Source organism: Embiotoca jacksoni, unplaced genomic scaffold (assembly GCF_022577435.1).
Source record: "Embiotoca jacksoni isolate LCO1_2020_lvr unplaced genomic scaffold, fEmbJac1.0.p SCAF_3, whole genome shotgun sequence".
NCBI classification, from domain to species: Eukaryota; Metazoa; Chordata; class Actinopteri; family Embiotocidae; genus Embiotoca; species Embiotoca jacksoni.
Genome location: NW_027185381.1, coordinates 15976343 through 15999505, shown reverse-complemented (window position 1 = coordinate 15999505; position 23163 = coordinate 15976343). Strand labels below are relative to the sequence as shown.

Here is a 23163-nt window from a genome sequence, read left to right as displayed (position 1 = left end):
TAAATGGATTAGCACAAAATCTGGTGCAGCCTCTCATATTCTCTTCAGGATGAATCATAACAATGGTCATTCTCTGAGTTTTCAGATCAAGATTGAAATTTCTCTAATACTTTGGTTTATGACCAAACATCTGCAAACCTAATGACATTCCTATCAGTTTCTGATTTACGTTTTAATGATCATTTTAAATGTTTGCATGCCACCATGGCAAATGTTCCATTAATATCATACTTTATCTTTTCACATGACAAACTGTACTAGGTGGGTGAGCATTCATATGGAAGCCCACCACAATTTGTAAATTACATTTTGACTCAAACAATAGACCAGACAATCAGTGTCAGAATATGCCATCATAAATCCCCTGATCCCTCTGACTTTTGACCCAATTCTCTGACCCTAACTTGAACTTTAAAATGTCTTTGAATATTGCCCTTATACCCAAGAAAAGAGCAGACCCTCAATGACCGGCCTTATAACTACAATTTATTCTTCTTAAGCTAAACTACATTGACTGGGCCCCAGTGGCTTAATAGACTGTTTAATCTGAATGCCATGGACTGCTCAGTGTCCAGCCAGCGTTACTATTAGTTTTGTTCTACTAATCTTACAAATAGCCACTAATTAGCAACCCTGCTACTCTCAAACCTTTCAACACATGAATAATGTCCCCTGACCTTATTAAATCACTGGTTCTAATGCGCATTTATTATCACCATATTTGCAGCTACACTCCTTGGCACAGTCAATTGATGATGCCCTTCGTGGTTGGAGCTTGTCTGAGAGTGGAGAGGGGAAGGGACTACTGATGGACCCCGGGGCCCTTCGTGCAGCTGCTGAGAGCGCTTGTCTGCCCCGTAGCGCCAGCTCGCTGCTCATGGCCTTCAGGGATGTTACTGTTCACATCGACAGCAATAGCTCCTACACCATCTCCTCCGCCACCACAACGACCACCTCTATGGGCAACTCAGGCGGAGGAGAGCTGGGCAGCAGGAAGACGTCTGTGAGCGGGATGGCTGGGGGAGGAGAATCAGCAGAGGAGCCAGAGTTTCCTGCACCTCCACCCAGTGAGGAGCTGGAAATGGCAGATCCAGGATCCAGGAGGGGTTCAGCTGTGCCGACTCTAGGAGGAGGCGGTATGGAAGGAGAGAGCACCTCCACTTCTACCTCTACTTCCACTTCCATCTCCACCTCAGTCCAGCCTAACCAGCAGCCTGCCCAGATCTACACCCAGTTCCAGCAGTATCACTATACTCACCCTCAGCAGATCCCTGCGGGGCCGAGCCCTGAGGCACTGCAGGCCTTAGTGGTCTCTCTGCCTCGGGACCGCTGCCAGGATCCAGCATCTTGTCGCTCGCCAACCCTGTCCACTGATACCCACCGCAAACGCCTCTACCGTATAGGACTCAACCTCTTCAATGTGTGAGTGGCCCGACAACACACACATGCGCACTGTCAGAGAAAACATATTAAATATTTCTTCACCCTCTGGCTCAAGGTTCAAAGTACACTTATTACTGTTTGTGTCTAACAAATTTCCAACAGCCCTGCAAAACTGCTCTAAGCAGCTGCTCATTAGTGTTTGTGATTGTTGGGAGGAGCTGCCGGTTCAGTGCCATCTTGTAATGGTGCGATGTCCGTGAAAAAAAATAGACTTAGAGAGGATAGTGGGGGAGGAGATAAAGAGGGTGAATGCAGTGGGACAGGAGAGGCAGTCAAGGAGGTCATGAACAATGTGAGAGCCACTCAATTCCTATAAATAGAATCCACGGTTGGCCCGCACTTATCATTAGTTTATACAAATGAAGTAAATTAACTCATATGCATCAGTGACAGTGGGTCTGATGCTGAAGTCCAGAGCTAACAGCTTTTGCGCATGAAAGCACTCTTCTTTTCCCACTTTCTCTTTGTGCTTCATCTTACACACACACACACACACACACACACACACACACTTACGCTTCCGTCTTCAGACACATACACACATTAAACACCCTTTCTCTTAAATACGGTGTAACACATTTCTTTCTCACGGTTTCCCACACTGCATTCTGTTCATGCACAAAAACATCACAGAATGTGATTTTAAACACTCTGCTTTTCTGCGTTTTTTTTTTTTTTGTGTGTGGACAGGAACCCGGAAAGAGGCATCCACTTCCTGATCACGCGTGGTTTCGTCCCAGACACGGCCATCGGAGTGGCTCACTTCCTGCTGCAGAGGAAGGGCCTGAGCCGACAGATGATTGGAGAGTTCTTGGGGAACAGCAAGCTGCAATTTAACAGAGATGTCCTTGAGTGAGTTCTCGTTATTTACATATGCCGACATCTCTGCATCACACAGATACACACACACACACACACACACACACACACACACACACACACACACACACACACACACACACACACACACACACACACACACACACACACACACATTTGAAAGGATTTAAAAAAATCAAAGTCTATTAACAAATCTGCCTGTTAAATTTTAATTTCTCATTGAATGTATTTGAGTTTAAGATACTAATATTAACCCTCTCTGCCCCTCTTAGATTTGTTGAAAGTAGAGTGAAAGACAACACTTCTACAAAACCGATTTCACAGAATTTAATTTAATAAGATATCATGTTACTATTCTTTTCATATATTTAACTGCTTTTGTAAACCTAAGACTTTTGTAAACTTATTTCAAGCACCAAAACATTTAATCAACACGAATAAATGTACGCTTTTTTGAGAGATTTGTTAACTTTCTAAAATCAGACTTCAATTTCTCAGCATTAGGGCCAAATGATCTCTTAATTATAGCGATAACTAAGATTATTCTGAAAATTTTGATATGAAACACATGGGTATTATGATATATGCAAGTGCATTTAATAGGCATGTTTCAGATATAGGAAATTTGAGAAAATGCCCTCAAACCCTAGATGGTTAACTTAGAATCCACTCACAAGCTTTTTCTCTATCTTAACTACAGTTCAGTCCTTTAGTTCATCATCAAGACCTCTCTATTGCCCCTTTGGAGCCTTTACCTTGTAAAAGGGCGACAGAGCATCTGGACTATAATACATTTATGTATACATTGTTAAGCTATCAATTATAACTGCAGAGTTTTTTTCTTTCCTAATTACAAAGTGAGAAACTTTATTAGCCACCTAACTTAACGACTCCCTGGATTTGATTTAACAACCTCACCTCAAGGTCCATTCTGGAGCTCCCAACCGCATGTCATGATCCTCATCACCAGATTACTTAATTGCTACCATTTAGAAATTAAAGTTACAATCTTGAAGTTCTCTGTTTTGCTCATTTTGGTGATACCTCTGGCAATAAGAGGTAATTGCAGCTGTGTATTTGTACTTCACATCCCAGAGATCCAATTAGTGTCGCCTGTGTGAAATAAGTCAGTTGGCAGTTGAAGAGCAAGGCTGTCGTGTTTGCTCCACCTACCTTCTCTGGCAGACTAACCACTGCTGGGTGATGGGAAACACGTCAGAATCTGCCCGCTGCTTGGGAATTTTCCCGGGCATTTTGATATAGACACCCAGCTCGTTCAGTGTGTCAAACTACGAATGCAAAGGATTTCATCAGTGGGCCACAGGCTCAGGCGCCAATGTGTTACCTCCTTCACTAATATATATTGATTTAACAGACATTTATTTAGATTATTTAGACTTAGACTTTGATGAATCCAGGTATTCTAAAATATCTTGAATAGAACCGGCCATTGAAATTCATGCCCACATATCCACGTGACACACACACGCACGCACGCACGCACGCACGCACGCACGCACGCACGCACGCACGCATGCACACACACACACACACACACACACACACACACACACACACACACACACACACAAACTTACTTGACACTTGCATGCATAAGTGCAACAAATCCATGAAAACATATTTATCTAATGCTTTCACAGTCACCCTTTTTGCATCCAACCAGTGTAGACAGAGAGGCTTTTTGCAGAGGTTGTTGTAGAGACTGTAGAAATAGGTCACTGCACTGAATACACTGCACACACCCTCATTTTATTTTACTACACACTTTCGTGGACACAAATATGCACATAAATGCACATGAACAATTGTGCGTATGTATTTTTCCCATTGCCGCAGCCTGTGCTTAGCATTTCATGTAGCGCTCTCTGGCCCCCTCATTCTTTGCTTTTCATTAACTTGCCCTCTCGTCCCTCTTTTCCCTTCCCTCTTATCTCCTGACTGTCGCCAGACCCTTTCTTCTCCATTAATGTTTGCACGGTGTGTGTGTGTGTGTGTGTGTGTGTGTGTGTGTGTGTGTGTGTGTGTGTGTGTGTGTGTGTGTGTGTGTGTGTGTTTGCATGTGTATGTGTATGCAAGCATGTTGTCTCTATGGGTGTCTTCCAGGTCAGTGGCTCTGTAATTGAAGTATGACTGAGATTTGCCATCAGCACTTGGATGCACGTAGTTTGTTGCACATTCACACGCATACACATTTCTACACACTCATTCACTCGCCTTGTCATTATAGTGACATACTACAAATAAAGTCTCACTCTCCTTTCTCTCTGGCTTTCTCTTTTTCCCCCCTCTCTCTCTGTCTGTCTCTTTATAGCTGTGTTGTGGATGAGATGGATTTCTCAGGCATGGAGCTTGACGAAGCCCTGAGAAAGTTCCAGGCTCACGTCCGTGTTCAGGGAGAAGCACAGAAAGTGGAGAGACTCATCGAAGCCTTTAGGTGAGACTGTCAGCTCGCTCACAACCAGGCCTCACTGACTAACAGGCTCTGGCTTTTTCTTTTTGATACAATTCAACACAACAACAGTTCATCACATGACTGAGCAGGGCTCTGAACTTTTAAAAATGAATAGACTTTTTGCCTGTGGCCACCTATGCAAAACAGAAAAACAATGACACGTAACTAAGCTCACATATTTTGCAATAAAATAGAAGAAACAAAGTGTTTTCTGATCTCACAGCCTTAGGGTAGAAGACACATCAAGACCGGCATACTAATAGGCCGACTGTATAGAAATACAAGTGTTTGACTGTTTTTTCTAGCTCGCTGCGGCAGGCTCTGATGACACCAAAGCCCTGTATCATTAGCAAATTACACTGATTGCCTGTAACCTTTGACTAAAACTCAGCAGTGTTTGATTGTCACCCAATCACAACAGAGGCCTGAGCTGCAGGCAATCAGTGTGCGTTCCAGCAGGACAAAAGTAGACGCTCTATTTCACAACTTTCTTCCCTGGATGACACTTACTGGTCAAAACGTATTCTTTTTAGTCTGTTTGTATGTGGTGGGTAGTCACATGTCAATTTCCATCCAAAAAAATTACACATGAATATAAGTTCATGTTTGTTACTGACAAAGATTTAACCTGAGTTGATTTTCTGTTTGTTTCATCAGTGCCGACTCTCCCACCCTGCAGTCACTAAAGTGTATGAGCAGATCTGCTGAAGGAGACTCATTTAAATACCAAGACAACCTTGAGTGGCCCAATGTAGGCCCAATGCACACTCTCTTTATGCCTTTCTGTGGACTGTCTAGCTTCCAACAAACTCCTGGATGAAAACAGTTTGTTTTATGATGCTGTTACCTTTTGACTGAAAATTATTTGAGGCAAAAACAGACAGGAGCACTCAGACAAATAGGAGCTGCAATTGGTACATCGTCCCCTGGCTGCCACTGTCCTTGAAGTGTCCTGCTGATAGCCAAAGATTGCCCTCAGGACTGAAAATGCAATAAAAATGCCCATCATTGTTTTCTATTTCAGAGTAATTGCTCGCATTTCTGTGTACATTTAATGTCCCTCTGCCAAATGTGGTGCTCTTTTCCCTCAGGAGTACCAACAATGTCACCAGCCTGACATGACTTGAGTCGCTGCCCCTTTGAACTCATTAATCAAGATGTCATTTTTCTCTACATGGGTGTGTGTGATCACCATAACAAATGTACTGCCTAGTGGACTGCCAATGCCTGTCTGCATCCACATTATGTGGTCCTAGCTTGTCTGATTAATTGACATTGTATTAGTTTTTTTGTGGTCTTCAACAAATCCCTTGATAAGACAAAAACCAACAATGTGTTGGTGTGTTTTTCTGTACTCTCCAACTGTCCAGTCAGTCACACTGAGGACATAAACCTTTAAGACTCTACAGCCATGCTGCTTTGAGCTCAATGCTGACATCCGCAGGCAAAAATGTGTTAAAAATAACAATGGTAGCAGGATGTTAAGCAGGTAATGTTTGCCACGTTTATCATCTTAGTTTGCACTGCTAATTTGCACATAATACAAACAACAGATAGGAATACAGATGGTACCAGTGTCATTTGCTTTGCAGGTATTTGGGTATAAACCAAAAAACTGCATGAATTTGGCTGATGACACGAGATGAAAAGTCAGAGGATCACCTGTCTGCCTTTGAGGTTGAATGTGTGTACCGGTGTCATAGAAATTCTCTGAAAGTTGTTGAGCTATTGTTGGTTGATCCATGCTACTGCTACCATAGCTAATAAAAACAGATCAGAAATACAGTATTTAAAGAAACTGTATTTCAATGCAGCAAAACGTGAGTACATCCTTCATTTGTGAGATTGCATTCCTTTGTTTCATTTTACCTTGATTTGTGATGACAGATTTGATCCTCCTGGGGAAGGAGGATACCGGTCTGTCACAAATCTGTGAAGAGATGTTCTGCCATTTGTCACAGATGATTCTGTTCAGCCGCTCTTTGCTGGGGGGATTTTATTGCTCCCCCTTCCACTTTAAAAGACTCCAAAGGTGTTCTGTTGGATTCAATTTTAGGGATATTCTGTATCTGTAGTCACTTTTTTCTTCTTTAAAATCTTCTGTGTCATTGTTGCAGCTAGTTTTGAATAATTGTCATGTTGGAAAATTCCTCTTTTGCCCAGCTTCTTGAGACTGGATGTAATTTGTTCATTCAGCATTTGGGTATCCAAATATATACACACAGTGCCATTTATAAATGCAATTTCTCCCCACACCGTCTGCACTCTTGCAGTTCGATATCACCTCTTGTGGTAATTGTGTCCAGATCCGTGCTAAACATGTTGGACCCCATCTGATCCAAACCAATTTGCTTGTTGACTTTTGTTTTATCTGACCAAAGAATGTTTTGCCACTTTTCATCCGGCTTGTTTTTTTATTTGACACGAAGCATTAGGCCAAACAGAGAAAGCTGTGGTCTTAGCAGATCATTTTATAACCATGTTTGTAAAATCTTTTTGTTGTAGCAGTCAGAGTTTAACTCATTTTTGTAGCATTGAAGTTGGACTTTGGTAGCTGTATTTTCAATGTAGTACATTTAAGTTGTTTCCATCAGAACAAATACTCTACACTTTGTCTTAAAAATAATAGAATCATTTTAGGATTTTAAATAATTTAATATTTGAATAATTTCACCTATGGGTGTACTCAGTTTTGTTGTACAGTATCTTGTTTTTAAACATTTGCTTAAACAGCTGGGTACTGTAGTTTTTAGTAAACATATTTCAAACAGAAGGTAATAGTGGTTTTATTTGGGATTATTTCCATTTGTGGGTTGATACATATTTCATGTTCGAGTGAGTATTTACAGCACCAGAACTGTGGACTTGGGATTTAGTAATTTCAATAAACATAATGCCCATGTTATTTCAATGAAGGAAGCGTAAGCCAGTGCAAAGAAGTGGCTCGGTAATATGTTTAGGGCAACAATGCAGGTCTTGCGCAGAGACATTTGTGAGGTTTTGGCAATAGCTTACTGACAGTACCTGTTAGAAGAATAAATTCCTTGATGGTTTTAGTCTTTTCATCGATTGTAAACAATGCAGAATATACAGACTTTTACCACGCTATCCATTGAGGGAAGTGTGTTCTTCCAAGCAAGAGGTGGTGAGAAAAGAGAGGCAGAGGAGCAGCCATGACACTTTCTCTGTCTGAGCCTGATTTGGGGGCCAATCAGAACACCCACTGGTGTCATCAGTTAATCACATCATACTCAATCATACGTGCTGAGCCCCTGGGTGCAGATTATGAAGTCATCAGCAGTCTAAGACCACACTCTGTCACTGGAGCTTTGAGTGCAGGTCAGAAAGGAGTGGGCTTTATCAGGACAGCCACACATCCGATGCCATCTATGTTACGTAACAGTTGTTATGTCATCTGTTTCAAGCGTGTTGTACTCTTGTTGAGAGTACTTCTTTTATACGAAGTGGTATTTGTGCCAGCTGGCATGCAACTTTCATGCAGATATGACGATAAGAGATCGGGAGCAAGTGTTTAAATAAACTGGTTACATAAGATGGAGATCCTTGCTTGGAAATGTGTGAATGAAACACAAATACATGCACATGCCCACCGCTTTATTTATTCCTTCAACTGTTTGCTCACTCATTGTATAATCATGCACACATATGCACTTACACATCCGTGCACATTTCCATTTGCATGCATACACACGCATACAGAACATCTTGCTTTGCACTCAGTCTTTGATGAATTTGCCGCAGAATTACATCAAGTTGGCAAATCAGGATCGTATGTACAGCATGTGCCTTGCTATATCTGTGGGGTGTTTGTGCCAACCAGGATCTAGTCTCCCTCAGACAAAAGCATTTCTACTGAACTGAGCTGGTCGATTGATACCCTGTGAGTTCTTTGTCCTTAGATCTTGTGTGGGGTGCAGGAAATGGCTCTCTGGTTGCAGAGGTCTCAGATGTGGTCTCTCGCTTCCATATGCTCTGACAAGTACATACTCCTTTGGAGCAGAGCAGCCCTCTCCATGTCTGCATCCTGCCTGGCTGCAAAGATAAAAGCCTCCCACTACTAAAATGGCCCACTGTGTAAGTGTAAGTGACAGTAAGGAAGATAGGGAGGGAGCTGTGGGTGGAGGAGGGGAGGGTGGAAGTGAGAATTTGTGAAGCCTGTGGGCAGCAACGGGGCAAAGCAAGTCCAAATGTAGCATCTCTGGCTGCAAAGTAGATTGGGCAGTGTTGCCTTACCTACGGCAGAACTATTTTGCACTGTCAAATGTCTCCTCTGTCCTGTCAGTCTCAGTTATAGTACAATGACTGCTCCTCAAATCTGAGTAGAAGCTTCAATCAGTCAAATCATAAAGTAGTGTAGCTGGTATGGGAGGTTTCTGCCTTAAAATCAATCTGAATTCCCCAGCTCACAGCAGGAATAAAAAGCGTTCTCCATCTTACCTCTATAACTTGAACAGTTTGTACTGATCTCTCTTCGTGACGCTTTTCCTAATTTTGTTATTGCGCCCGATTGCAATCTTCAAATCCCAAGAATCCTCCCCAGTTCACTGTTGATATTTTAAAGCAGTTCAGGCTCCAGTCAAAGGCAATTTGTGGACTTGTCGGTGCAACTGGGCTTAATATCAGGGTGTTAGCTTCTGGTTCATAGATAAAGATGCAAGGTTGTGAAGAAGTGTTTCTAATATTCAATCTCTTTGATTATAAATGAGGTAGACAAAACATTAAGAAAATGTATGTGGCAACACATCTTCATAAAGGCAGGATTTTTTGGACTGTTGTGTTAAACTATTTGTTTTAGCTCGACGTAACTGATAAACTTCACACTAAACAAGCAGTAAAGCGCTGCAGTATCCTAAATCTTGTTTGGCATTTAATTTATTTTCTCTGGTGGGTTGTTTATATTTCCGTTGCTAGGAAATTGTTTGACACTTATCTGTATTTGATTAGCAGGGTTCTCACCAAACACCGGGTAATCGCTTAATCTGGTTGGATTTATTGCTGTGATTTGTTTTGAATGGTCCAATGAATGTTGTATACAATACAATACAAGGATAAAGCCAAACAATATGATTTGTCCTGGATGTCCATTAAATAGCTATATATTTTTTGTTATTATAGGTGTTACCTAGCAAAAAATGTGCAATATTATTTTGTTTGTGCTCTGTTTTATGTCTTTGCATCCCAAGTTTGTTACACCAGAGAAAACATTTCAGCAGTACATATATGTTATCAAAAGCAATAATCCTCTTCAGGATGTTGTTTGAATGATCACCGGGATTTCACTGTTGCTGTTCGTTCTTTGTTGTGTCTTACTTTCAGCAAAATGTGTTCCAGTGGCTGAAAATCCAGAGAGCCTATGTTACTGGTTTAAGAAGTGAGAGAGAAATGTTTGACCACAATCCTGATGTACATCTCTGTTGTCCTATTTGTCCTCCACAGTCAGAGGTACTGTATGTGTAATCCAGATGTGGTGCAGCAGTTTCACAACCCAGACACCATCTTCATCCTGGCCTTCGCTGTGGTCCTCCTCAACACTGACATGTACTCTCCCAACATCAAACCGCAGCGCAAAATGGGCCTCGATGACTTCATCCGCAATCTGAGAGGTTAGTGTGTGCATATTTACCGTATGTATAAAAGAGATAGAGAGCGTGTGTTTACAGGCTGTACACTATGCATGTGTCAGTTCAGGGAGGGTGAACTGTCCCCGTGGACAGAGCTGGTGTAATGAGTTGCAGACATGTTTCAACATTTATGACAAGTGGTCATGAGCAGAGTTTGAACAGCGGTTATAAATAGTAACCACATGTACATACTTGCACAGCTCAAACCCTCCACTGCAGAGCATGAGGAGATGCATCAGATTAATAATGACAGAATGAATGATGAGGAAGACGAAAGAGAGAGCAGAAGGCAGGTGAAGTCAAAGTTTTACAACAAGCACTCTCTTATCAACTTGGCTTTTGAGTGGCAGCCTCTTAAACTTAAGTAAATTACTCAAAGAGGCTGCCTGCCTCCGTTTGCTACCATCAAGAAACCATCAGCAATGCAGGAAGACATTCCTGATATCCTCTACTCAAAGCTCTGCCCCAGAGACCGTGGCGTCAGCCCATTTAACTGAGGCTCACTTAGCGTCAAATTTAAAGATACAAGCTTGGGTTTCCGGAAGCATCTCATCACCTGCGCTGAGCTCCCCAAAGCTCTCAACGCCGTCACCGCCCAGAGGTTCAACAGATACATACATTTACTGCAGCCAGGGCCTAAAGAAGAGCAGCGTCACTTTCATCTGTACCTTCAGTTAACAGAAAAATCCACCGCAAATTAAACTAATTTCATCAGTCATTATCTTTTCTCATAATATTCCACAACTCTGCGTGCAGCTCCATACTGATAATGGAGCAACTACAAAGACACAATGCATGCTGAGATAAAGGAACATTTTCGGTTTCACGGATGCAAGCTCTACAAAGAAATAAAATGAATTTGGCCGTTATACCTTAGATAACGATTGATATGAGCGCACAGTCAGTTACAAATTTAGATTAGTTAGTTTGTAGTTAAGATCCCAGTCAGCTCCCGCTGTGACTGTTGCCAATCTTTCCAGGAATCTGCACAGTCAAATGATTCACAATCAAAAACTGTGAATAATTAACACTATCAATGGACCAACTCCAAAATGTGTCAAATGATAATAATATGATTTTCAAGTTTACATTATTTAGTATTCAGAATAAAGAGTGTCTGAATTGAAATTGTACAGCACAATGCAGATTGTGTTTTAGGTGAGACTTCCTTTTTAAAGCTAAAAAGGGTGCCACTAATGAAAACATTGCTCAATAGTAGTACAGTGAATCTTTAACACCAACCTTTGCAGTGGAATATTTGTCAGATATCAACTTCTTACATGTAACATCATATTACACATTTATGAACAACAGAAGAGGACAGATATTTGAAGTTATTACATATCTAACAAACATTTACAAATAGTTATTAATCCAATTTGATGCTGTCTTTTAAGTTCTGTGATTGGATGGGTCTGGGCTAAGAGTAAGGGTGGGGCTGAGGGTGGAGGCCCATAGACCCTTAGCTGTGTGTAAAGTCACCACTACTGCATCATATCAACCCTTGCATTCTCCCAGGTGTGGATGATGGAGCAGACATCCCCAGAGAGATGGTTGCAGGTATTTATGAAAGGATCCAACAGAGAGAGCTGCGCTCAAACGAAGACCATGTCACCTACGTGAGCCGTGTGGAGCAGTCTATCCTGGGCCTGAAAACTGTAAGTAAGATCCCAGATTGTCTGCAAGTCTTTATACATTTTTTCCACATTTCCGTGAGCTGTCTGTACCTATTTGTGCAGTCTCCTCTCTCTTGTGACACAAATTATTTTGCTGCAGTGTGTCCTCTGCTTTACTGGCTGTCATCTCCATCTCTTTAACCTCATCTCTGCAGATCCTTGCCGTGCCCCACAGACGTCTGGTGTGCTGCTGTCGTCTGTTTGAGGTGCCTGACGCCAACAAACCTCACAAACAGAAACTGTCCCAGCTCCAGAGAGAAGTCTTCCTCTTCAACGACCTGCTGTTGGTAAGGATTTCTCCCTAAAAACATTCACCATTGAGCATCAATAAATGCATCAAATACTGGACATACAATCAGATAAGCAGCATGTGGCCCAATGCACTTGAACAAAGTTTGTGTGTTGTGTGCCTCTAGATCCTGAAGCTGTGCCCCAAGAAGAAAAGCTCTGCCTCCTACACCTTCTGTAAAGCTATGGGTCTCCTGGGAATGCAGTTTCACCTCTTCAGCAATGAATGTAAGATGCTCTTTCACTCTGCAGCAATTTATTCCCAGAACAGCTCCACTCTTGTGCTGGAAAATTGCTGAGCTAACTGTCAGACCCATCCACAGCAATGTTGTCTGTCAAGCCAGTGTCACGACCCAGACTTTAAGGAATTGCCAAGGGGTCTCCAGTAAAACAAAATTAATACACTGTTGTCAAGTTACAGTAGATATCTTTCCGGAAAGTTGCTTGTTGTCACAGATTTAAGTGTATCTTTTAAAATAAATATTATTGTATAGATTCATTCTTCAAGCTTCAAAAGAACATGGGTGGAGCTTACAAATGTGGAGGACCTTGTATGCTTGTACTGTATCTGTAGGTTTACTGCATTAACGTGAATGTTGTTTTCCACATCCTCATTCAATTTTATGCTTCAGGCTATAAAGTAGAGCCAACAATTTGATTTGTGCTGCCAGTTTGAGGTAGAAATATTCAAAATCTGAGATCCTCAATTGATCAAACTGTACAAACCTTCAAAACACGACTGATCACTTGTAGATTTTAGTGCAGTAAAAAAAACGAGAGGATGAAGAGATCCCACACACTATCAATCACTTGTCCTCCCTTCACAAACAAGGTTTCAGTCTTTATACCTTCATCAGGAAACATTCATAAAACCTTAACCATAAACCTTTGGTGATGAAGCTCTGAGGACTTCATGATCTGAGGAACAGGCAGGCAGGTACAGTTTAATTCCTTAATTCATTAGATGGTGAGAATGATGCCTTAGTGGTAAGCAGGTACAACAGTAATATAGCAGTCATAAAGCATGAATGATACAACAACCTGATAAATGAAGGTAGAAAAAGGGCTGGAATATATGATAAGGCTGAGATAATAAGGAAACTGGGTACAGGTGTGTGAGTGGGCGGGACGCTGAAGAGATGTAAGAAAGAAAGCCTGAAGACATCTGGTGAATGGATAGAGAGTGACAAGACGGGGGTGGAAAGTAACACAACTCATGACCCCATAATATGGACTGGATCAATAGTGCAGTTTGAGATTAAATTTCAGACATCTCGGTGTATAATTTATGGAATTATAGATTCACTTTAGATGTAGATTTTGAAGAATAAATGATATTTCTATCAAAACAAACTATGAGTTCCCTGTTTACTTTACTTTGGTATCATCAGAGTAAAGAAATAAAAGGTTTGCCTCACTGATCTCCTTTACCCTTTAGCTTTAGTCTTCAAGAAGCCACGTGCTGCAGATGAACACATTTTTACCATTAGTCCAGTGAAGTATGAGTTTTTGCAGGTCATCCTCAGGGCATCCTTTTATGAAGTAGGAACTCAAACAAAGCTCAAGTGTTCAATATCAAAGCACTTCCTTTTTCTCTTTGTTGGGGCCACTCATCAGACTACGCCCATGGTGTCACCATGCTGAGCCCGTTTACCTCAGAGAAGAAGCAGCTGGTGAGTTTCTGCTCTCCGAGCGGAGAGGAGCTCCGGAAGTTTGCCGAAGAGCTCAGAGAGGCGATCACAGAGGTCAACGAGATGGAGCAGATTCACATCCAGTGTAAGAAAAAAAAAAGCATGCTATCCTCGACTTCTCCAAATGCAAACAAACACGCACCATCCTGTGCATGCCTGGTTGTAACCCCTCTTTCTTGTGTTGTAGGGGAATTGGAGAGGCAACAAGGCGTCCAGCCACACGGCTTACACACCAATGGTGGTCAAGTGGAGACACACACAGGACATGGATCTCCCTCAGGTGCTGGTTTTGCTAAAGCATACATCACTGAATTATAGAAAATAGGACGACTTCATGAAAGACAGGTGGATGAAAAAGCACACACTGAAAAGGACAGTAAGAAATAACAGCAGATGATAGTGAGAGGGCGTCAACTGTCACCTTTCCGGTCTCCGTCACGTTTAAAATATGAAAGAAAGAAGTAGTTCCCGTGCAGTTTCCAACATGACTGAAAACATATTTTACCTATATATTTACCATATTTTTTACCTTGTGGACAGATTACATCAACAAGTTACAATGCACTATACAGTCTCCAACTCCGTCTATATGGGAATAGTTTTAAATTTTAGAACATGCACTTGCTTTCTTGCAGAGAGTTACATGAGAGGATTGACACCACTGTAGAAAATACGAGGTAAACACTTGCAGCCTTGGCTTTGTCTAAAGGGCCAGCTTAACTGTCTCACTGAAGATATGGCAACATCTCTAAAGCTCATTAACTAACACATTATATATTGTATAATTGGTTGACAAACAAAACCAAATTTAGTTTTCACCATCTGCAGGACTACTGTCGGTCATAGCTTTTGTAAATTCTGTACTCTATTGACAGCACAAGAGATCTTCTCCTGTAAAGAGGCTAACAAACAGTATTCCTGAAACGATTCCTTTACCGAAATGACAATCCCCTGTACGAGAGTCAGTTTCTGACATGTTTGACTTTCTGTATGAAGCTGTTGACTTACAAAATGACCCATTTCTCCTCACAGGCCCACAGGATGTGTACGATAAAACCGGAAACAACAACACAGTAGAGGTGAGTGCCAAAGCTACTCTTGTCTCCCTCAGGTAAGTATCTGCGTCTCCAGTTCTGCAGGTGTGGTTTTGTATGAGTGTGTGTGTGTGTGTGGGGTGTGGGGTTAGAAATGGGCCATGCCTCATCCTGAAAAGAAAGTATGCTTCATGCTTGGCTTTAAAAGAGTTCCGCCTGAGGCACATCCCCACTATGCAGCCAAGGATACAAAGGCCGCTGACAGGAGTCTGCTGTAGTGGCGCTACAAACAGCCTCTCTCTGTGCCTCAAGAGTAGATCAGCAGCCACTCGCTATACAACATCCCTTCTTTCATCAGCTGCTGCTTGCCAGCCTTACTGTGTAAGCCATTGCAAGCTGCTATAAGCCTGGCTGGCTCGTAGAATACCATCGACAAAGCCAGATAAGCTTGGTACTGTTAACAGTTTGGTGTGTGTGTGTGTGTGTGTGTGTGTGTGTGTCTGTAAAACAAGCCCTTCCATTAACTAGGCATACTGATAGAAGCTGTTCTCTCCTTTCCAAGTTTTCTCTGTTTTATTCCTTTGCCCATTCTCTCCTCTCTCTCCTGCCTCTCAGTCAGTCCCTTAGAGTTGTACATAATTGTGGTAGGGAGACACCACGCCCTCGGTGTCACCTCTCTCCTCTCCTGACACTCCTTTATCTTTCAGCTTCTCATTCTGCCACTCATTGACCATGTTCGCACACTCACACACATAAAATCCAAAGTGTTCCCACCATAACTTTTGACTAAAATCTCCTCTTACCCTGCAACCCTTTTCTCTTCCTGGGCTGGTGTGTGTAAAAACATGATTGAGATCAAGTGTAAATCATGTAAAGAAATGGTTGAGAGAAAATAAGAGCATGTTGGTGTGTGTGTTTATTTTGCATGCGCTCGCTCCGCATACTGCCTACCTGCATGCCTGCATGCCCGCATGCCCATGTGCGTAACACACCAGAGGGCTGCGTAGAGGCTGCGTTCAGGCTGGTAACTCCTCGTGCGTTCTCTGACTGTTCCTAAACTAGGTGTCAATTCACAACAGGCTGCAGACCTATCAGCTGAGCCAGCCCAGCATTGAGTCCACGTCTCTGGCCCTGGCTGCGCCACCCGCCTTGCTCAGCCCCATCCAGGCCGGAGAGCTCCGCCCAGAAACACTCATCCAATGCCAGCAGATCGTCAAGGTGATTGTTGTGGACCAGAGCGGGCGAGGGCGCATGGAGGCCTTCCTCAGCCAAGGCCCGGCCACCCATCAGCTCATCCAATCGGCCCTGTCCACACCTGTGCACGTCAGAGAGGGGGACGGCCCCCAACCTCCCCTGCCGCCTCCCCCTCCACCTTACAACCACCCCCACCAATTCTGTCCGCCTGACTCACCCATGCCCCTTCACCACACCCTTCCTCTCACCCGCAGGCGCAACTCCAGCGGCTCCCGCAGCATCGTTTGACTCATCAGCTACTTTACGAACCCTGGGGGCCGGACATGACCCTCACATTCACATGCAACAACACAAACATGCTGGAGCAAAAGTCAGCTCACTTTGAATCGCGGCGTGAAAGGCAAAGGAGACTATTCATAGTCCTGACTGAGCTGTGTTGCTTTTGAACATGAAGTAGCTTTGATGGCATCTCTGAAAGACAACTTTTCTTCTTTCTTTTGTCTCCAACATGTCACCCGGTAGCCAATGTTGTTTTCTATCTAGATTTCATATTCTTTAAGGGATATGGTGACATTGCATTTTTAAATGTCATCTGCAACCAACAAAAGTATCCGTGAGCTTTGACCCTGAAACCGAGAGACGATGTCAGAAAAGCAGCTCTGAAAGGACACGAGATGGCTTTAAATACAAAGGACAAAATTCTGTGTTTTTTTTCAGGATATTGATGTTCACGCCTGTCATTGGTCCAGGTTTTCAGTATTAGACACCACACTCAGCAAGGAATCATTTCAGCACACATAATCTAGCTCCTCTACACTGTAATCATTTTTCTCACCTCTCCATAATGTGAGGAAACAACAGTACCAGTTTATTAGTTCCCTCATTTTCTGGAGAACAGATAATCAATATGTGTGAAGAGGAAGGTGAAGAAAATGGTCAAAGGCTCTATCATCTCTACCATGTCATGTACAGTATGGAGGAGTGAGTGAGGATGTCGCTACTCTAAACAAACCTAAAAAAAAAACGATATCCTGATGACAATCATATTTGAGTGCTTCATAGTTATGGATTTTGCGAAACTTGTGTTGGCAGATATCTTCACAGTTGTTTGTCACTTTCCCGACTCTGTGATTCTGGAGGAATGAGTCTGCTGCACTGCAAACATGTAATACTGTATCTGAATCTCTGCGTTGCACTGAGAGTGGAGTACTTGTGTACCGTGTGTTCAGTCTGCTTACTCAAGGGCAACAGGGAGTCGGGCTGGTAATTCAACCAAAACATGGCTGAAACAGGCATATGAATCCTTTCACTTCCTGTACATTTACTCCCAATAGATTACCCAGTGTGAATATTGATGTTACCTTTGGATTTAGACAATATCTCCGCCCAGAAACTGTTTTGTTTTTTTCTTTAAAAAAAAAAAAAAAAAGAAGCTTTAGTTAAAAAGGAATTTACTGTACACAGGGTAGACCAAGGTCACCTCAAAAAAACATTACTCCCCTCTCACTTGTTATATTTTCCTTACACTATGAAAATAATATATAAGCAGAGATGTATTTCAGTACTGAATGTGAAATCAGGGGGGAAATGGAAGATGTCCATGGACTTATTATTGACTTCATCACCGTGTTGTTGTCCAGTGTCGATGGTTTCGAGCTCGAGCCAGTTTGTACAGCACTTCACGAAACATCCAACTGAGACATACCAAACACGTCTTGTACCTTTTGCACCACAGAATATATTGGATATATTGTAAATAGATAATATAGATTTATTCTGAAAAAGTAATTGGTTTGCCCAGTGTGTGTATCTACGTATGTATTTGTACAGAGAAAATCTAGTTTAAAAAGAAAAAAGGATATTATAGTTATTATTAATATTCACGTTTAACATCAGGGGGTGTCCTAAATGCTACTGCTATAAGAAGAGATGGAAAACAGGCAGCTTTTATAGCATACACTCCAGTTACCATGGTAACAAACACTGACATTATTACAGATCTACATTCATCATTGAATTACCATATCATGTTATTACAGGATTATTAAGAGATGGCTGTGTCACCTGTTAAGGTGTGTAAAGGGCTATGCTGTATTGGTGAATATACGGACAGTGAATCACACACACACACACACACACACACACACACACACACACACAGCTGCCAAAGCAACAACAAATCAACAAATCAGCTTAAATTTACCTTTGAAACTGCTTGATTTCTCAAGTCAGCATTCCCACTTTGTTTACTGTAAACTCTGACTGACTTGTACTATACCGCATGATATTTTTTGGTTTTTGTTTTGTTGTTGTTTATCTTTCATTTACAGCACACGGGAGGATTTTGATTCTATGTTTGTATCATTATTGTCAGGGCATGTTGGGTTGATTGATGTCATTTTCTCCTCCCTCTCTTCTTCCTCCCTCCTCTCTGCCCTTTTACCCCCTGCCTTCTCCGTGGTTGTCATGGAGACACACCAATCTGCATCCTCACTGTGGAGCACTGTCATTAATCTTTGCACCCTCACGATATTTCTAAAAAGGAGATTTCTTAAAGATCAACATATTTACTAATGGAATTTCTAATTTTTTCTGTTCAAAGAGAATGAAAGAATAAAGTAGTTTTTACTCTCAGTCTTGGACTGTGCCTCTGTGTGCGACGGCATCGTCTCCACACGGTCTGTGTCTGTGGCACTCTGCCTTTCTAATGAATGAATTCACACCAGGTGTGCAAGGAGGATGGTGGAATGAAGGAGCTTATGGGAAATCAGTCTGCGCCGGTGTTCCTCTGTCATCCCAGCACACCGGGTCTGAACTCATTCATTAGTGGACGAGGTCAACCCTGAAGCAGTACTGGATTTACCCTGTCTGAATGTGTGGGGTAATGAATTTGCATGCGTGTGTGCATGCATGATTTTAAGCACATCGTTTTCACTGGGAGTCTTATTCCATATTCTGTTGGCTCTTTTATTTTTGGCATTTCTCTGGGCCTTGATTTGATAGCTACAATAGAGACAGGAAGTGTACGGGGTACAAGCGGGGTACATAACAACAGTGGATGATGCTGTTATGTTGTATGCGTCTTAACCATAGACTGTATATAAAAGTGGATGTAGCTTCTGGGTCTGAAAAATTAGGACAATGCAGAAGTGTCATAAAGTGCAATACCACCCAGGCCTGCTAGGAGTTGGTTCCAAAAAACTTCCACCTCCATAGACTCCCATTTAACTTCTCTCACGACATACAAAGTCAATACATTGTTTCAATAAGTTCTTATGGTGTTTTTAGCCAAAATCCCATCTTCTTATTAGTTTTCTGGTGGTTCATCTGAAAATAATCAAATTTTTTTATTTGAAAATAGGCTTCAAAAAGCCATATTTTTGGGAGCATGTCTATTTGTTTGACGGGCCTGTGGTGCAGTCAGGTTATGGCTATCAGTGGGTGGGACATGGGTGGGTTTTCAATCAGATCGAGTCAGATGCTCTGTCACTCTGAAGGGTGGACCAATCAGCAACCATTGGGGGTGTGATGACATTTAAGCATAGTTCCAACATTGTTGAATTTTGTTGCACAACATACAGTATATGGTAGTCAAATGGGGACGATCCTAAATGCGGCGTGCCCAGACCCATATACGCAGTGAATTTAGGTCTGGAAACCCCAGGCTATCTAATGGGTAAGGTCTTAAATGTGTTTTAACGTTAAGCATCAAGGGCAGAAAAAAATTCAAGTTACTTTTATTTTTGCAGATCACTCTTTAGAAAGGATAAACAACGCCTCGACTCAGACAGAGTTACAAAGAGACTCAAAAAAACACAACAATACCATTTTGGCTGAATAAATTATCTTACAAAAACATAGATAATATCAACATAATAAAGTCATTACAATACACAGTGAAGTAATGTTGTGCAAAGTACCTGTAAGCTTACAGATGTGATGGAGTTCTCACAGTCAGCTCACCGTTTCTCTTTTAAGCCTGTTGTTTTGCAAAATTCTTTGTCCCTGCCCCTCAATGTTTGTTTCTCTCACTGTCTTTGGAAACAACTGGACAAGAGTTTCATTAAAGAGAGGACTATGCTGAGAATAGGGTTTCAAGTGGAGCGACAAAGTCTTAGTCAGAAGACAGACCATTAGTTTCAGACTGAAATGTTCTGCTCCTGTTCCTCCGCCCTCATCCTCCGGCTTCGCTCGGTGGAGGCGGTCCTCTCCAGGGTCTGTGCACAAGTCAATGTGGCAACGACCCCAAAAAATACTCACAGGCACAGGCGTTCCTCAGTCAGACGTTTACATCGTGGTTTCCTCCCATTCCAGTTCAACATCTCCTGAAGATAAATACGAATATGTGGGGTGAGCACTGTGCTATGAGTTGTGTGTTTCTTAGAGTGTGTGCGTTTGTATGTAGTTTACCTTCCATGGCGTCCAGGGAGTCCATCTTCTCCAGCGCAGAATAGCTAACAAACCAGATAGATTGGCTGTTGCCTTTGTTGTTTAGGAGTTCCAGCGTACTTTGGTGCAGGAAGATGTACTGGGCCTGACAGCATGCACAGCGCACACACACGCGCGCACACACACACACACACACACACACACACACACACACACACACACACACACACACACACACACACACACACAGCGAGAGAGAGAGAGAGAGAGCCAGATATTGGTACAATTTCATTATTAAGACCAAAGTCACACTGAAAAGATGTTGATATGAATAAACATATTCCCTTAACAAACAGTGGAAAAAGCATATAAAGTATGAATCATGTTTACTTGATTTAGATGATGCCGCTTGATTTGTTTATCAGGACACAAATCTACCAGAGCTGATTTGCAAATTTTCTTATACTGTACTCTGACAACACTAACATTTGAGTCAAATGTTAACTGAATTACATTTTAAACATGCTGTATATATCTAAAAGCTACAACTGCCAAAGTTATGGACACATGTCGCCTAAGATGTTACCTCACTAATTCAATAATTTTGCTCCACTTGTGAATACCCCAAACTAGTTGTTTTTTTCAGACTTCCTCACGCTCCTGCGTTTTTGAAGTCCATGCAGCATGCTCATTAGAGTCCTTCCCTGGCTGACCAATCTTGGACATGAATGATAAATAATTCATTGATCTGACCTGTGACATATGACACATTTGTTGCCTACTAAAGCTGAATTTAAAGCTAATGAAGTGTATGTGTAACCTGCCTTAATGTGCCTGCCCTGTATTTGATTCATTTCCTCAACTGTTTATTGCATCATCTGAGGATGTGGAGATACAATTTTTGCAGTTCAATGCGGCAACCAACAGGAGCAGTCAGACTGCAAGACAGGGTTTAATATAGCCCTAATTTAATTTAATTATCGAGAACAGAGGTTCCCAAAATGTTCAGACCACGTCCCCTTTGTTTTTACAAAATAAAATTCACTTATTTAACCATGCTAGGCATCAGAAAGGCTAAATAGCAGACATAATAAGGCTACTGTTTCAAAATTGAATTTTTTTTTTTTTCATAATCAGAGTACTCACAAAAATAACTCAAAAACAGCCAGGGGAGGTGTGTAGAACCACTGAAGAGTCTAAATCTGACTGCTTCAGGTTAGTATTATGCTAAGTCAAATGTGACATGATGTCACCCTATGTTTTATTGTTTAAGAGTTGTTGTCTGTAATAAAATTAGATTAAATGATTTTTGAACATGTGGCACTTGCAGCAAGGCTCTTTTGTACCACCAGTGGCACATTTACCACAGTTTGGGAACTACTGATCTGGGAATTGTTTTCTGTGGAAGTAAAAACATGAGTGAGCCCACCTAAAGTGCTAGTTATAATTCATTGCCGTTCTATCGTAAAACCTTACAAGAGCACTGAGGGAAACAGAGGAAACTGGAACTAAGTACCTCTGCGAGATCTGATGGACATTTATAAGAACTTCAACATTGCCTTTTGTTGTCACGAACACATAAGTGGTTTCGATAATGTGGTGCAAATATTGGCTTGTAAAAAAAGGCACTCTCCTCCAGTATCTCAGCAATGATATTTGCGAGTTTATGAAATAACTGATCTGAATGATAGCTGGCCTGGGACACCGAGCACTGCAGTCTCAAAGAGTCATGCAGTAGCTGCAGACACTGCAGGCTCGAACCCCAATGCCAAAAACATAGATACTAAAAATGTGTAGTACATCAGGAAATAATGAAACAATGTTACTGAGAAGAAGCACAGGCACGAGGCAAAGGGTCCCAGCAGGCACTGAGACACACATGAGCGGTCCATAAGTAATCATCGGGGTAATTTTAGGATAGGTTCATGCTGTTTCAATAGGGGGAATCCTGCTCAGAATTTGACTTTAATCCACAGCCAGATCATTCAGTTTGTCAGTACGAACATTTTCCAAATATTTTCTGATGGGGATGGGATCACAGCAGAGCATGAAGTAAAAAGTAGGACAACTGCACTGCCATTCGTGAGTCTTTGATGATTTTTAAGTGTATTGGAACAATTTAAGATGAAATAAAAAAAATGTCTCCTTGTTTATTCTCTCTAGATTATGGAATTTAAACACAAAAATAAAACATACTGCTTTATTTCATGTGAACTCACCAGATTCTGTATCATACACATCCGCTCGCTGCGCAGCTCGGCCACCAGCCCGTAAATATCAACAAAGTCGTGGTCTCTGACGTGCTGAATAAGGTGATCGAGAGCAATAAACACACCCGTCCTTCCCACGCCAGCACTATGGAGACAGTGAGAGGACAATCACCATTATACTGTCTGCTGCACCTTTACGCCACACAAAATGATGTACTTGTTTATGTCTTATTTGTGGGTTAAGCACAAAAGCTACAGAAGTGGACATCATCGACAGTTATGC

General features: G+C 41.9%; 2 protein-coding genes across 3 annotated transcripts in view; one reads left to right on the top strand and one right to left on the bottom strand.

Moving 5' to 3' along the window:
- Positions 1 to 18915, top strand: part of iqsec3b (IQ motif and Sec7 domain ArfGEF 3b) — a 30243-nt gene extending 11328 nt beyond the window's left edge. The window contains exons 5-15 of one of the 2 annotated variants that reach the window (XM_069163108.1): positions 728 to 1422; positions 2134 to 2295; positions 4616 to 4738; positions 10214 to 10380; positions 11917 to 12056; positions 12230 to 12361; positions 12491 to 12590; positions 13980 to 14138; positions 14241 to 14333; positions 15086 to 15132; positions 16150 to 18915. In XM_069163108.1, coding sequence (XP_069019209.1) covers positions 728 to 1422; positions 2134 to 2295; positions 4616 to 4738; positions 10214 to 10380; positions 11917 to 12056; positions 12230 to 12361; positions 12491 to 12590; positions 13980 to 14138; positions 14241 to 14333; positions 15086 to 15132; positions 16150 to 16569 — 2238 coding nt within the window. In that variant the 3' untranslated portion in view covers positions 16570 to 18915. The remainder of the gene's footprint in view (positions 1 to 727; positions 1423 to 2133; positions 2296 to 4615; positions 4739 to 10213; positions 10381 to 11916; positions 12057 to 12229; positions 12362 to 12490; positions 12591 to 13979; positions 14139 to 14240; positions 14334 to 15085; positions 15133 to 16149) is intronic. The other variant, XM_069163109.1, reaches the window with a different exon arrangement.
- A 1087-nt stretch (positions 18916 to 20002) lies between these two features.
- Positions 20003 to 23163, bottom strand: part of ptprq (protein tyrosine phosphatase receptor type Q) — a 42273-nt gene continuing 39112 nt past the window's right edge. Inside the window, exons 57-59 of the mRNA XM_069163107.1 lie at positions 22890 to 23025; positions 20692 to 20815; positions 20003 to 20606 (exon numbers count right to left, since the gene is read on the bottom strand). Of these exons, the coding sequence (XP_069019208.1) occupies positions 20569 to 20606; positions 20692 to 20815; positions 22890 to 23025 (298 nt within the window). The 3' untranslated portion in view covers positions 20003 to 20568. The remainder of the gene's footprint in view (positions 20607 to 20691; positions 20816 to 22889; positions 23026 to 23163) is intronic.